Source organism: Lemur catta, chromosome 6, assembly GCF_020740605.2.
Source record: "Lemur catta isolate mLemCat1 chromosome 6, mLemCat1.pri, whole genome shotgun sequence".
In the NCBI taxonomy this organism is placed as follows: domain Eukaryota; kingdom Metazoa; phylum Chordata; class Mammalia; order Primates; family Lemuridae; genus Lemur; species Lemur catta.
In genome coordinates, this window is record NC_059133.1 from 39010077 (window position 1) to 39026170 (window position 16094).

Sequence of the window (16094 nt, forward strand, 5' to 3'; positions counted from 1 at the left end):
ACCCATCCCCACAAAAAAAAAATTGAGAAAGGGAGAAATTGGCTTATTAGAGAATTACTTTGATACTTGGGTATCTGTAGTCCTTCTCTTTAGCTTCTGATAAAGAAATATAAAGTTTTACTTTCTAAAGCATTATATTTCTAGGATAAACTTTTAAAACTTGTTTTGCTTTATATAACCACGATGTGGTGGCTGGAGACCTACATTTTACTAAAAAAAGCAAACCAGAGGCAATGAAAGACACAAGAAACAATATTCGGTGTCACCTGTAAGCTCTCTCTGGTCAGCTGTCATTAAGAAAAAAATGCAATTGCTCTTAGATTGTTTCTTTCACTTATAAGGAGGGGTGGGGCACGGAGCAGGGGAGAAAGGGTGTGGAGAGTAGGGTGTAAATAAGGCAGGCAGAACCTCCGGAGAGGGTGGAGACAGCGCTTCGCGGAACAAAAATATGTGAACCTGGTTGGTACAACATAGCTTCCCCAGACCGACCCACCCACCCTGCCTTAGCTCTGTGTGCTTTGGATGGCGGCGGGAGGTTGGCGGCGAGTGGTGCTGAAGGGACAGCTCCGGCAGTGGCTGCTTTGGGGGAGACATAAAATCTGCAGATCGCCTCGGAGCCGGGCGAATTCACCTTGAAGGGGGTGAGCTCTCCTGACCTCTGATCAGTCTCCGCTCCAGCCGCGGCTCGCCGAGCCGCTCGCTCCCGCGGGGGTCTGGCAGCGCCGGCTGGACCCGCCCCGAGCTCCATGGTTTGCCCAACCCCGCGCGATGGTGACTCTGGGCGCGGAGGTTGGCGACGGGCAAAGCCGCCGCTGGCAGAATGAAGGCGGGCGGCGCGGCGGGCGGCCGGCGGGGGCTGTCTCCCCGACCCCAGCGCCCAGAGAAGCGGCCCAACCACCTGAACCCGGAAAACGCCAACAAGTAGTTTCTCGTCGGAGAAGGGCGGCTCAGCTGGGCGCCAAGACTCAGTCCGGCTGCCCGGAGAACCTCGTCCACTTGGAAACCAAAGCAGAACCACTTTTCTCTCGGTCTTCTTAAGGTATCTGGAATTGGGGGGCTTGGGGGTGACAGGGGTGATTTCCTGGGAAGGGCACGCTGACCCTACAGGCAGGCATCTCCCCGCCTTTCCGCAATAGGAATGTAGAGATGAAGCCCTGGGGAGAGGTGGCTGGGAGGCTGGAAACCAGGACACTGTCAGCCAGACTTCCAGCTCAGGGACCCAGGGGGTGTGCCTCTAGGCAGCTTTTCCCTGGGCCTCGCCCCTCCTAGAAAGCAACCCCCCTCTCCACCCCGCAAGACATTTGTTTTTCTTGGGAAGGGGGATGGGTGGGATGCTTTGATCACTTCTATTCTCAAAGATGGATCCTAGTTTCTCATTTCCTTTTCCAAGTAATAATAACATCAACAACAACAACAACAATAATGTGAAAAGGAAATTGGCGAGGAAAGGAGTCAGAGGTTTCCTTGGTGAAAGGCAACAGCAGGGAATTTTTTTTTTCTCTGACTTCTACGTTCAGTCTTTTTACATGGTCTGCGAGGGAGAGTAGAGGTGAACCAAGAACAGGTTGAGCAAAGGGCATTCCCTGAGTGCTCGGGAGTAGCGAGGCGTTCGGGTTGATCCAGGGTGTGAGTGCAATCCGGGCTGTCTGCGGGGTCCGGGGCTCTCACCCCATATTGCCAAGTTGCCTTAGTGAAGAGAACTCCCTGTCTAAGGGAACTGCATTCAGGCTAGGGGAGGGGGGGAAACAGGGGCTAGGAGAGTGGAACAGAGAGACCAATCAGGGGAGGGGGGAAAGCAAGTGGCAAGGGAGGGGGAGAAAGGGCTTAGGAGGGAGAGACAGGGATTTGGGGGAGGGAGAGAAGGGGTTAGGAGCCGAGAGCAGGTTAGACTCGAGAGGGGACAGAGGGGAGGAAGGGTGGAGGGTGAAAAGATGAAAGAGGAGAGATCAGACCCCAAAAGGGAAGGTGAGAGGCGGGGAAAACGGTGTCATGGCAGGGCAAGGAACACTTGGACTGTTATCTCTTTAGTTCTCTGGAAACCTGGGAAAGGTGTGATGCTAAAGGCGGGGACAGGGCTGGACGCCGACTTCCCCCGGGGAGGGTCCTTTGGCCCTGCCTATCTGCCAACCCTGCATCTTGGGACTCTTGCGGTGGGGTGGTGGCGGGGGTCACGGCGTGTCTCTGACAGCCGAGATCTTTAACTTGGCGCTGTGTTCACCTCCCCCCAGTCATGTCTGAGCCACAGAGATGGGCAAGATCGAGAACAACGAGAGGGTGATCCTCAATGTCGGGGGTACCCGGCACGAAACCTACCGCAGCACCCTCAAGACCCTGCCTGGAACGCGCCTGGCTCTCCTCGCCGCCTCGGAGCCCCAGGGCGACTGCTTGACCGCGGTGGGCGACAAGCTGCAGCAGTCGCCCCCTCCGCTCTCCCCGCCGCCGCGTGCGCCCCCGCTGTCCCCCGGCCCCGGCGGCTGCTTCGAGGGCGGCGCGGGCAACTGCGGTTCGCACGGCGGCGGCGGCGAACGCCCCGGGGGCGGCCGCGAGTTCTTCTTCGACCGGCACCCGGGCGTCTTTGCCTATGTGCTCAACTACTATCGCACCGGCAAGCTGCACTGCCCCGCCGACGTGTGCGGGCCGCTCTTCGAGGAGGAGCTGGCCTTCTGGGGCATCGACGAGACCGACGTGGAGCCCTGCTGCTGGATGACCTACCGGCAACACCGCGACGCCGAGGAGGCCCTGGACATCTTCGAGACCCCCGATCTCATCGGCGGTGACCCTGGCGACGACGAGGACCTGGCAGCCAAGAGGTTGGGCATTGAGGACGCGGCGGGGCTGGGGGGCCCCGACGGCAAGTCTGGCCGCTGGAGGAGGCTGCAGCCCCGCATGTGGGCCCTCTTCGAAGACCCCTACTCGTCCAGAGCCGCCAGGGTAAGGCCAGAACCGACCTCTTTCCTGCTGCTCCAACTTCTCCCAACTCCCTCCCCAACTTTGAGTTCTTTTCCGCCAAGGGTCTCTGAGACGGGGTAGGGCGTTGAGAGAGCAGGGGCTTCCTAGCGGTGGAGCTGGAGGCTCATCCTGTGCAGGGCAAACCCGGGCATCCTGGCCACCATTCCTCCCAGCCCCACCTACGTGCCCCTGGTCTCATCCCAACTCAGATTTACTTTAGCAGATGGAACCTAAAGGGCAAATGCTGACTCCCCTGTCCAAGTCTTCTGGGACCTTTATCTGGAACCTGTACCATCATGCGTCTTCAGTTTTTTCCTCACTCCTTGTTCTAACTTTTCCTTTAGCTCAGATGTCTCTTCAGGCCTCCTGGTCATCCCTATTTGACATTTTCAGTAAGGTTCCTTCACATCTGGCTCACCCAGAGCAGTGGCTCCAATTAGGTATCTAATCTGAGGACAGGGGAAGGGTAAATGGAATATATGAATATGGCTGGGACAGGGGGAGGGTGTGCCAGGAGGTTCATTTTGTGAAGGGAATCTCCAGAATGCTGTGCAGGCCCAGGGAGAAGAATACCGGATTGCTTGTTCCAGGGAGCTGACCAGAGTGCCCACCCACGCCCTGACTGTTTGAGCCTGGTGCCTTTCCCCTTGGGCTCTATCTCTGTTCCTTACAGGCTGAATGTGGATTAGCCAATTTGGTGATCCTAGTTTTCGAAATCTGAGTAATTTAGATTGCAGCAAACTTTATTTTACTTCTTGTATTGTGACCCCAGGCTCAATTTTTCTTTCTGGTTACTAGTTTAAGTGTCAGCTTATTTTGAATCTTTGACATTCCCAGTGAATTCTTTAAAATCCCATGAGGGGATTATAAAAGTAACCAATAAAGGTTTCTCCAGTTTAAATGAAATAAAAGAAATATAAATAACCCAAAATTATACAGTATGTGAATAGTTTTTAATTATATATGAGAACAGAGTACTGTATTTAGTTAAATCTCTGCAACTGCATTTGTCTGGGTTGCTTCTGACACCCAGAAAAGACACCCCCTGGGCAGAATGGGAATTCTCCCAACCTAACTTTGGCTCTATCCTCATTATTTTCTTCCTCTGCATGTCAGAAGTGTCTGCATCTGAGATATTATGCAGCTATCTACTAATCTGTCAGAAGATGTGCTTTTGATACCACTTTGGAAGTCTGCGGATGTGTTTTGTTTTCAGTGGGAAATAGAATATGAAGGAGACAATTTTAAGCATTGCAACTTTTTTGGGTCAGCATTTAAATGCATACATAAATTCTGGAATGTCTACATTCACATATTGAAACATAGAATTAATAATAACTGCAACTTTGAAATCTCTCTTTTAAGATCATTCTATAAATTCAACAAGAATTGGTATTCAGAAAAAAAAGTACATATTTATTTAAATTAAGTCACAGGATCATGACCAGTACATCTGTGTTTTTTGAATTTCAGCTGAGTGCCATGGAGCTCTTTCCACTTGGTGGCTAAAAAGATAATCTGAATTTGTTTTCAGGCTCATCATGTGATTTTTTTTTTCCAGTTCATGTGCTACAAAAAGACACAATGTTTTATTTTCTTTCCTTATGATACCATAATACATTTTATTGTAGGCAAGATTGCAAAGCAAAAACTTTAAAAAGGTGTTCAACTTTTATCATTGCTATGAAATTTGGTTCTATTGATTATTGGTCAAAAGAGTAAACCATTGAGTTAAAAATTGTGTTTTTCTTTTTAGTTTTACTAAAGTTTCACTGTAACAATATTGAGGATTTGATTTGCATCTATTTTAGGCCAGGAAAGAATACAGATAAATTAAAGATTAATACAAAGTCAAAGAGCAAGTAGAAACAGAATCAGCTAAGAACCATAGACCTGAAAAATTTCTTGGAGGTCATGTTGTCAAGACCCTGTATATTGTAGGTGAGGAAAATGAAGACTGCTGATGCTAAGTGGTGGCCAAGGTCATACTCCAAGTTAATAGCAAAGCCAGAATTATTCTAGAGGTCTCGTGACACCCTCTTCAGGCCCTTTACACCAAAACTACTGATTATAACTGACTGTCTAGATCTCTGCAGATCATATTGCTCTTGAGATTTAATGCAGCAAAGACATTCACTAGAATTCTAACTTTGAAAGGTCATCTATGACTTTTTAAATATATATATATTTCAGGACTTTGGCCTCCTAGAATTTTTATCTTCCCACCACCCAACAACAGACTAAAAACATAGGATTTGAATTAACTTCGTAATCCTGTTTGAACTTTCCATTTTTATTGACCCGTCAGTGTTTAATGTTTTACTCTCTTTTGTGGACCTTGTCTTCAGGAAAATCCCTTTTCAAATTACTAGGAGGGAGGTTCCTAAAAAAGCGTAATCAGAAGTCACCATTCTATTTAAAAGTGATTTAGTATTTTTACATGAACACTTTTAGTTCAGATAATGGCCTGGCTTAATGTTATCTAACTAGTTTGATAAATACAATTACATTGGAAGGTCACAGGATGAAATTATATTTTGCATGGACATGATTCTAGGAAAGATAAATCAATTATCAAACGGTTTGCTTCAGTTTTCATCTTACTGCCATGGGTCTCATTCTTAATAGAAGTTAAGTATTTACACTTTATAAACACTCTTACTTTTTTTTTAATATTAGTTCATCTTTTATTGAATGGCTTGAGATGAAAAATTTTAAGTGTCTGAATATTTTTCCACTTGCTATACCTGTTTCATTATTTTCTTTATCCTTTCCCAATATTGAAGAGATTGGCTCAATTGTATAATAGATATTTTTATTTCTAACTTTTATTATATAAATGGCAGACTAAAATCATAGTTATAGGAAAAGGATAATTGAATTTTGCAACACTTCATTTTTGCTTTTTATTTTGGTTGGCATGTCTCTTCAGACTTTTAATTTATGAAGTAAATATATATTTGAGAGGTCTAAATCATTCTAGTTCTAATTTGGTAAATAAGTTTATATTTTATACTCTTGAATCCTTATCCTTAAGAATGGTATTCAAAAAATAGAAATTTATAAAAATTCAAATATAAGTTGTCATGGAAACCTGTTGTGGAGAATGAGATCATGAAAAAAATAAGAGATTATTCTGTTGATGCCAGTGAGTGATATTTACAAATAGTAAAAAGCAAGGATGCATAGATGTATTTGTGAAAATGTTATGCATTGTATATTTTCAATTTAATACTTAAGTGTTAGGAAAAAATGAAACTCGGATGTGCTTTCCTCTGAAGACTCTACCATAAGTAGGCGGATAGGTACCAAGTAGAAATTCCTTGATAGAACTAAATTTTTTTAGAAGTTTTAAAAAAGTAGTATAAGGAGAAAATACTAAAGACAATTTAAAAAATTGTTTCCATATTAAAGAGCTGAGAGAAGTTTCCCTTTCTCCCTTTGCTTTTCACTTATATTTTTGTGGGGGAGGGAAGTGAGAATTCAGCTCTATTTTAGAATGTGGCTCTTTCTTGCTTATTTATACATATCTCTGATTACCTGCTAGACCTTTTGTTTGTTTGTTTGTTTTTACTTTCAAAGAACATTTTAGAAAAGAAAACCAAAAGAATAACTGCAATGGAACCCCAGGTAAGATGTTGGCTGTGTGTGTTTTGGTGTATGTGATTTTTCAGATATATTTTCCTGAATTTTATCTCATATTCCATTCTTGTCTGCATTACAATCATCTGGAATCATACATGGATTGTGATAGTGAATCTATTATTTTTTAATCTTGCAAATATTCACTTTATTAGCATTTTAGATTGTTTTATTTCCACAGCATTGCTAAAATATACTCTTCAATAGCTATTAAAATTTAAATTTCAATGTCTAGCAATAAACTCAAATTTGCAAATATTTAATTTACTTTTTATGGTTTACTTTTTTCTCTTCCCCAAACCACAAAACAAAACAGGAAAGAGATGATCTAAATAACTATTTGGTAGCATTAAATATAACATTTGATTTTTAAAAATTATAATAAGGTAGGGACAATTTAAGTCATATACTAAGATTAAAGTAAGAAAATATATTCTTACTCTGTAAGCATCACTCCAATTAAAAGAATTAATGGCTACATATAGCTTGTTCATAAAATATTATGGTCAATTCTAAAAATTTTTAGAAAGCTTATTTATTCAATGAATATTGATTATGCAGTCATTTTAGACTGGAAACTATGCAAAGCACTGGGAATGTATGGAAAAGATATAGTCTTTTGCTATCTATAAGCTTTCCTCTGTATTTATAATAAAACATTTTCTAAAGATAGTATTTATTAAATTTAAAAAATACAAGATAATAGCAAACAAAATTTCAGAGATATTAAAGATAAGTTTTCCTCAAAACATTATCTTGTAGGAATATTGCCTCACACATGCAGTAAAATATTCCTTTTAGAAATGATCATGTTATTATTAGTTTTTATTTTATTATAAAAATGTTAGATTCTTTTAATCTTGATTTTTCTATTTTTAAAATGACATATAGGCTCTCTCCTTGCAATATGATGAAGGCTGTGCTTATACTAAACAATTCAACTATCTGGGGGTGTGGCCAGATTTCTTCATTTTTTTGCATATCAATTACAAATCATGGCCAACCATATGACAATGCAAATCCAAGCTTCACATTCCTGAAGAGTCTGTTGTAATGGTCCAGTGTGTTTGCCTTTGCCGGATAAGCATCTAAGTGTCTTTTGACCTTTTCCAGGCCACTAATTGTATGGCTCATAAAAAAATTTAATTTTATGCTTATATTTTGAGTATTGGATAGGATCAGAGAGTATCTAATTCAATATATCACTAAAAGAACCAAGTAACTTTAATTGCCAGTTGTAGGATATTTGATCATACACTAGGTGATTTGATCTATTGCTGGGCACTAGGTGTGCCAAAGGTGAATGTAGTTGGACAGATAAGGTATGACTTTTTTTCTGTAAAATTTTGCTAAGAGCTTATTTGTAGACTTGACAAAATTAAATGAAAGACAAGAATATTTTTCATCTCTGTCAAGAAAGCTCATTTTCAAAACAACTGAAAAGGAAATGTGTAAGTTTCTATAAAGATGCACATCAGCCTTTCCCATTTGAGAATGTATATCACCGCCATCCATTTTTACTACTACAAATAAAGGAAAAATAATTTTTAAGTCTTACATTTTTTGAACTTCTGAGTCATATTTCCTTTTTATTATGGCAACCTTTAAAAATATGTCTAAATGAAATAGTAAAGGGCACTAAAGATAAACATAGATCTTTAGAAGGAAATATATAGTGGCAAAATAGTCCAGACAATAGCCATCAAAATATTACATAAACTTAATTCGATTCTGTTTGAAGTATGGAGGGCTTTTCTTTTAGAAGAGCAGTCAAGATATTCTTTTATGACAGAATAACAGGATAGCACTTTTTGCTTTCCTTACAGGTTGAAGGATGGTACTACTTTTAATATTGCATAATCAATATTTTGAACAGGAAGTGAATAGAATGTGAGTGCTGGGAGGAGAAGAAAGCAGGACTAGATATTATATGGAAACATAATTGGAAAATCACCTGAATTAGCATCTATGAGACCTATACACTACTCTTGATTTCAACACTAGCTACACGACCTTGGAGGATTTACTTCATCTTCTTGAGTCTTGCTTTCCCTTGCCTTATTCTGAAAACAAACAAACAAAAAAATTGGGGTGACATATTGAACTAGATAGTATCAAAACTTCTTTCCAGCTCTATGATTGTGAGGTTTGTAGAATAATTATTGCTAAATATCCTGAGGGTGGGGGGAAGGAACAACATGTCTGTGCCCAGTTTGATTGCACTCTAAGGACCATCAGGGTAACAAGGTAAACCCGAATCGATTTTTTTTTTTTTTTTTTTGCATTTGTAACTTTCTGCCCTTTTTTCCTACAGCTGTTGGGTAGCTACTGCTCTGGTTACCATAGAAACAGGTTAGCTCCTAGCTTCCTGTTTCCATTGAAAACAGCTTTCTCTCAACCACATATTGATCTCAGGAAATCATTTTGCTGTGGCTCTGTCATGAAAGCCATAAAGATGATCTGCTCTGTCATTTCTTAGGTCTAAGATTCAGTGCAGCTGTATATCCACCCACCCACAAGGGTAACTGATTAGATAATCTCAGTTTTATTTCCATTTGAAAAGTGTCTTGTCAAAGACACCATCCTTTTCCTCTTTCCATATTTTATACAGAAGGGAAAGTCTTACTCACTTGAAGATTTACAGATATGCCTAACACATTTAAGTGTTTACAAAACAGTGTCAAAATATTCAGTTCTAATCTCTTTCAAAACCTATTCCATCAGAATAACCATAGAGAATAGTATGCTGTCTAGCACATTTCATAAGTTTATATTATAATGTGCTCATTAATGAAGCCTATTTCAAAATAAATGTGTATGTGTATTGTGTAGTGCCACATATTTCTCTTTTAAGAAAATAGTTTTTGTATTTATGGAATATGTATCTATATAAAAAAGACATATTCACTGTTATAGATACATACTCAAGGAATATGTTTATTAAATTTGTAGGTTGGTAAGAGATGGAACAGACTTGTAGGGATATAGCTTAAAGTTTGATTGGGAAGTGTATGTATGTATTCTATATACATCCAAAATATATATTATTTTAATGAACTTGGCAATAGAAATATATGATAGACTTTTAATGTTTATGAGGACTAGAACTATAGTGAAACTGGCAATCTTCTGACACAAGTACCTCAATTCACAGAAAAGGCAACTGACATATTTCAGCCACAACTAGTTAGTGATAACAGCAGCACTAGAATTTAGATCTTCTGACTTCTGATACAGTGTTCATCCTATTCGATCTTGAGTGCTCAGTTTAAACTGTATTTAACATTAAATGCACAAATTTTAGCTGTTGGGAAGCAGCAAGCATGTTAGAAGTAGTTAGGATAGGCTTCATCTCCCTCCATGTTTCCACATCTTATTTTTGAACACTATCAAGAAATTATTGGGCCGGGCATGGTGGCTCACGCCTGTAATCCTAGCACTCTGGGAGGCCGAGGCGGGCGGATCGTTTGAGCTCAGGAGTTCGACACCAGCCTGAGCAAGAGCGAGACCCCGTCTCTACTAAAAAAATAGAAAGAAATTATATGGACAGCTAAAAATATATATAGAAAAAATTAGCCCAGCATGGTGGCACATGCCTGTAGTCCCAGCTACTCGGGAGGCTGAGGCAGGAGGATTGCTTGAGCCCAGGAGTTTGAGGTTGCTGTGAGCTAGGCTGACGCCATGGCAATAGAGTGAGACTCTGTCTCAAAAAAAAAAAAAAAAAATTATCACTATTTTAGGTATTCACTTTATCTCCAGACTCCCCTCCAGTTACAGTTTTCCAGTGCTGCCTTCTCCACCGGTTCTACATCTTATTGTCCTACTACATTTAAAGCCTGAAAACTAACCTTCCTATTCACTTATCCACTGTCTTTTCCTTCTGCTCATAATCTCTATGAGAGGATCTATAGAAGCCTTAGATCCTAAGCTGAGCCAGGAGATATTTAGATAACTAAGAAATGGTACCTATTTTGCCTTTGACTCTTTTGGGTAATGCCTTTTGCTATGTATTTTATTACTTTTTTTTGATGTATTGTTTTTTTTTTTTTTAAATTTAACCTTGATTCAACCTATTGGTGATAAATAATGTGTTCTACAGAACATTGTCTTCTCAAATGTAATTAACCAGATCATGGTGGGTTTACCCAGAGACAACTGGTGAATTAGACTAGTGAAATATGTTTGGAACTGCTGGAGATCTGCAAAGGAGGTTGGATGTTGTTGTGAGGTCAGTAAATACAATGCAGAAAAAAATTTTCCCTTCTTTAATGAACAGTTAACGGAAGGTGATGTGATGGGAACGTAAAGCAATGTTACAATTTTGGGAGTGTCCTAGAGAATGCATTTTACAGGAATCAAAAGAGAAGAACTTGGGGCAAAGTATTATTGGTAATTTCAGGAAAAAAATACTCTTTGATTGCTAAAATCATTTAACTGGTCTTCTCTCCTGAAAGTTAATAATGATAAGGACAGCTTTGTAATCTGACATTTCCACGGTGCTCCATGTGTCCAGAAAATCCTATGCAGACACCTCAGTAGTGTCCCTATCACTTTTTGTTTGAAGACCTTCCTTGGTGTGCTACCAAATCTCAAGAGCTTTGCCATTCTTCATGTATCTGACTATATTGTTGATGTCTTTGAAAACTGGAACAAAGGCCATGATAGTCTTTCTTAACAAATTTTTCTGTGATTTAGTCTCAGCAGTGGGACGTGTTTTCTTTTGAGTTTTCTCCATGAAGAGAGACCTAGAGATGAAAAACTGCCAACTTTTGACCACAGACATTCTCCTTTTTTACACCAACATTTATCCAGAATTTTAAAGTTTTTCAGTAAATGATAAGATGTAAATACATCTTTTATAAAATAGTGATTTTAAATAATGTCAATATATTCAAGTAATATTAGTTGACTCTAAATTTAAGACTACATGTTTATGAATTATGTTTAAACAAAAACTATTTGGAACAATATAAATTTACATTTTGAGTGCTTTGTCAGATTGGGTTCAATGAAAGTTAGACATTATTCAGAACTTTTGTAAAATTTGTGTCTGTGTTTGAAAATTATAAAACAGAAATTCAAATATGGGGTTGCTAATTTTGGACTTTTAAATTTATTGATTTAGGATAAAATCCTATTTGCTAAAAGTGATATTGTATAATAATTGTATTGGAAATTATGGCACAGTAATCATTGCAGGAATAAACTTTCTTACTGATATTGATATATGAATTTTGGATAAAGTTAGTAAAATTGGTATTTAGGAAAGCATAATAATACAGTTATTACAGCTTAGCTTATTATTTAAGTTGTCCTGATTGTCTCTTTTATGTTTCTTGTGGTGAGCAATGAGAGGGATATTATAATACCCTTTACTTTTTGAGACAGAGTCTTGCTCTGTCGCTCTGGATAGATAGAGTACAGTGGCGTCATCATAATTTACTGTAACCTCAAACTCCTGGCCTCCAGCAATTCTCTGGGCTCAGCCTCCTGAGTAGCTGTGACTACAGGCATATGCCACCCCGCCTGGCTAATTTTTCTATTTTCAGTAGAGATGGGGTCTTGCTCTTACTCAGGTTGGTTTCAAACTCCTGAGCTCAAGCAATCTTTCTGCCTTGGCCTCCCAGAGAGCTAGAATTACAGGCATGAGCCACTGCACCTGGCCTAGAATACCCTTAATGCAATTTATCTTTCAAGTAGATGTATAGGAAATGGACAGAATAGAATCCCAACTGGCCTTGTCTGTGCAAACAGAATCTGTTCAATTTTGTTAAGCTATTAGAACTTTATTATTCAGATGTAATGAACTTATTACAGTCATATAAAATGATTAGTTGATGCACCAAAGTTGAGCAACTATAATATTTTTATCATTTGTGAGCTTAATTCTTAAGCTCATAATGGTGTTGACTGTTCTTTGATACTTAGAGTGTAATGCTAGAAATATCGAGTTCAAGCAAACTAATGAAATCAAATATATTTTAATGTACTATTAGGCTTTAATGACATTCAAAAATGATTAACCTTGATGTAAAACTAGGGTTTCTTTAATTAATTGCCTCAATTTCTTCTTTGAGTTTGCTGTTCAATTTTTAATTGTAACATATACATGCTATCAGTTCCTAGTTTTTTTTAAATTAGTGATTGCTTTAAAGCTGTTTCTTTTTCAATTTATGTATCATTGATTTAATTTATTTCTGATTTATCTACCTAAGGTGGTTTCTTGGTTACTTTTGTTTTTTAAAAGTAAGTGAAGTTGTCAGCATACTTGACATTGTATTTCAATGCTGGGTTCCTTTATCAATAGTCTTTTTTGTGTCTTCTACCTTAGCTTGCATTTATTACTTGATAAAATAGCATATTGTTGTCAAGAATTTGTACATTTCTCCTTTAAACAAACTGGGAGTGAACAAAACATCAAAGATTCTAATGCTTTTGAATCTCTCAGTTGACAATTATTGAACTTCAACTATTGGCCAGGACTAGGTTATATGCTAAGAATGGAAAACAATTAAAATTTGGCATTGGACTTCAAGACACTTGTATTCTGTAGGAAAAGAAGAATTCTAAATCCATAGTTACAACAGAATGCATTAAGTGCTATCATAGAGATACCGGTACAGCGTAGACACATAGACCAGGGTGGGACCAACTCTCCTATACAGAGGAGATGACATTTTAGTTAACTCCCAGAAGAGGCATTTTCCAGCAGTCAAGAGGAAGGTCAACAGAGTAGTGAGCAAACATGGAGGCTTAACAGAAAATATCATGCCATGTAACATTGGGTAACAGAAAGACCAGAAGGCAGGGAACATGGCAAAGGCAGAAAAAAAAAGGCTTGAGAGAAGAGGGACGGTGGACACTGGGAGGGAAGGGAAGGGACCATTGGGCTTATAAGTAAGATTTCCTGCTGAGATATAGAACTCAGTCCAGGACTGGACTGGACACTATTTTTTCAGTTTATTTGAAATTTGCAGTTCCCAAATTTAGATGTGCCTATGAACCACATATCATGGTGACTAAAATTGTACTTATCAGTTCTCATTCCAGATATCCTACTTCAGTAGGATTTGGGTAGGATTCAGACCAGGTGAATGTGTTTTGGGTTGTAGTTGGCTACTTGCCTACTATGTGCCAGTACTGTGATGCAACTGCTGAAAAAATGAATACAATTTAGCAATGAATGAAAAGAATAATCATGCTTAGACTAGTATTTTTCAAAGTGTGTTTTATATACCTGTAGTTCTGCAGGATGTTAACAGATGTTGTCTCTCAATAGAGTTCAGTGGATGCATGAATTTGGAAACAAGTTTAAAATAAAAAGTAATGTGGTTGTTTTTTAGTTGCATATCTTCCTAGAGTCAAAGAGTTGAAGTCAAAGAGTTGATGGAAGTACATTAGTATTAAGGGATGGACTCAGCTGTTGAATTTGGATTCTGACTCCATCACTGATTTGTGTTATCTTCAGCAAGTTACTTCCTTTGCCTCCTTTTTCTCATTTGTACCTGGAGAAAATGATAGAGTCTGACTCAGTGGATTGTTAGTCATGTTAAGAATCCAGGTCTGGTTTTATAAATGTCATTTGTATCATCATCATCATCATCATTACTATTCTGTGAGGCAAGAATTAGTTATTTTTAGAGGTATTGTGGTTGTAATCATTCACCTTAAGAAGACTTTCTGGCATTTAGAATGTTCATGAAAAAGTAAGTTGTCTCTCCTTGAGATTTTTCACTTGGATACTAAATGACTGGGGATGGTAGAAGTAATTTTTTCATTTATGATTAAATAGTGATTAATTGGAAGATCTAATATGTATGTCTTATATATCAGGCATTTTGCAAATGGCAAGGTAAAGGTATATTCCCTGCCCATAACACACTTGTAGTCTACTGGAAGAGAACAATGAAAGGCTGATGATAGTACAATGTCATAGTATCTTCAGTAGGAGTGAGTATAGGGTACTTTGGAGGTTAACATAGTCTTGCTAAGGTGGGGAAAATATATCTCTGTTGGTACCAGAGGATGACAAGGAGATAGCCAGATTTTTCAGACAGTAGGAGAACCTAAATATTTTCAAAAGGGAAGGAAGGCATGGCCTATTCAAGGTACTATGATTAACTGAATACAGCTGGAGCACTGAGCAAGGCTTGGGGAGATGTGCCAGAAGATAGACACTGAGGTTGGCTGGAAACATTTGGTAAGTTCTGCAGAGAGGGTCTGGTCTTTCCCTGCTGGTGATGGGGAGATTTTGAAGGATTTTAAGCAGAGCTGTGGCATACAGATTTGTAATTGAGAATAGCATTCTGAAACCTTTGTAGCTGAGGAGAGGATTGAACTGTAGAGGGTGAATGTAAGTTTTTTAGGAGGCCACAGTTTTGCATTTTATTGAATAAGTAATACAGGTAGGAGATTGAGTATTCAACCTAAAATAAGACAATGGCAGGAGGGTGAAGTAAAATGGGCACAGTTGAAGAGGAGTTTTGATTAGATGCAGTGAATGCAGTAGAGAGAAAAGTCAAGAATGTCCCCCTAGTTTCTGTTTGCATAATGGGACAAGAGAACCTTTATGACTTCTTTCCTAATTCAAGATTCAATGGTTATAATTCGAGAAGAATCTGGCTTATGAATATTCTTTCATGAGATTTAACACTATACTATTTGGTATTATGTTTTGTAATTTTTTTTCTTTTCTATATCAATTATCCAATTATAGAAGGCTATTTCACAGGCTTTATGGTTGTGAAAGTAGATGCTAAGAATGCCCCTTAAAATTTTTGGTTACTATAATTCACCACCATAACAAGTTTGTGAGGGATAAGCAGTTCCCTCAACAAGAAATACAGGCTTTGTGTTGCTACTGTTTTGGCTTAAAGCCCAAGACAATAATATTAATTATTGCATAATTCTTATGAAGTAGGAAGCAATCTATGTGGATTCCAAAGCTAGAACTTGAATTGAACCAGGGATTAAAAGAAAATGATAATGTGATTTTGTAGTTTAAAACACTTCTTGGAAAATTGCTTTAAATAAAATTTGCTTTAGAAAAGTCCAGGAAGGAGCAAAGGTAGTGAGGAAGAAAAACAAAAACGAAAACGGGTACCAAAGAGATAAACTGGAAAGAAGATGGTGACTTCAGACACAAGGTGCAGTAATTCCTGCTAAAGCACAATCATACCACATCATTTTCTTGTTTTAAAAGCCTATATCCATTTCCTTTGACTATATACTGAGATCACATTCCATAGCATGGCCCTTCAGAATCTTATTACTACCTATGCTCCTAGGCATTATTCTTATAACTCCACTACCAAAAATATGGTTATGTTCAAGCCACATTTTTTGCCATTCCTGAGTATAAGAAACATGCTCACTCTGTTGTACATTTGCATATACTGTTCCCACAGCCTGGAATGAGCCCTTTCCCTTGGTTTAACTGATTGACTCGTCTTTCAAAATCCTGTGTAGTTCTTATTTGATACTCTCAAAACTCTCTCCAAAGC

The 16094-nt window shown here is 38.9% G+C and overlaps 1 protein-coding gene across 6 annotated transcripts in view; it reads left to right on the forward strand.

The window, feature by feature from the left end:
• Positions 1-403: 403 nt before the first annotated feature.
• The window catches only part of KCNC2 (potassium voltage-gated channel subfamily C member 2), a 169535-nt gene continuing 153844 nt past the window's right edge, over positions 404-16094 (forward strand). For 4 of the 6 annotated variants that reach the window (XM_045555230.1, XM_045555228.1, XM_045555229.1 and 1 more), the window contains exons 1-2: positions 404-1039; positions 2229-2931. In XM_045555230.1, coding sequence (XP_045411186.1) covers positions 2248-2931 — 684 coding nt within the window. In that variant the 5' untranslated portion in view covers positions 404-1039; positions 2229-2247. Of the gene's footprint in view, positions 1040-2228; positions 2932-16094 lie in introns of those variants that run through there. The other 2 variants (XM_045555233.1, XM_045555231.1) reach the window with 2 other exon arrangements.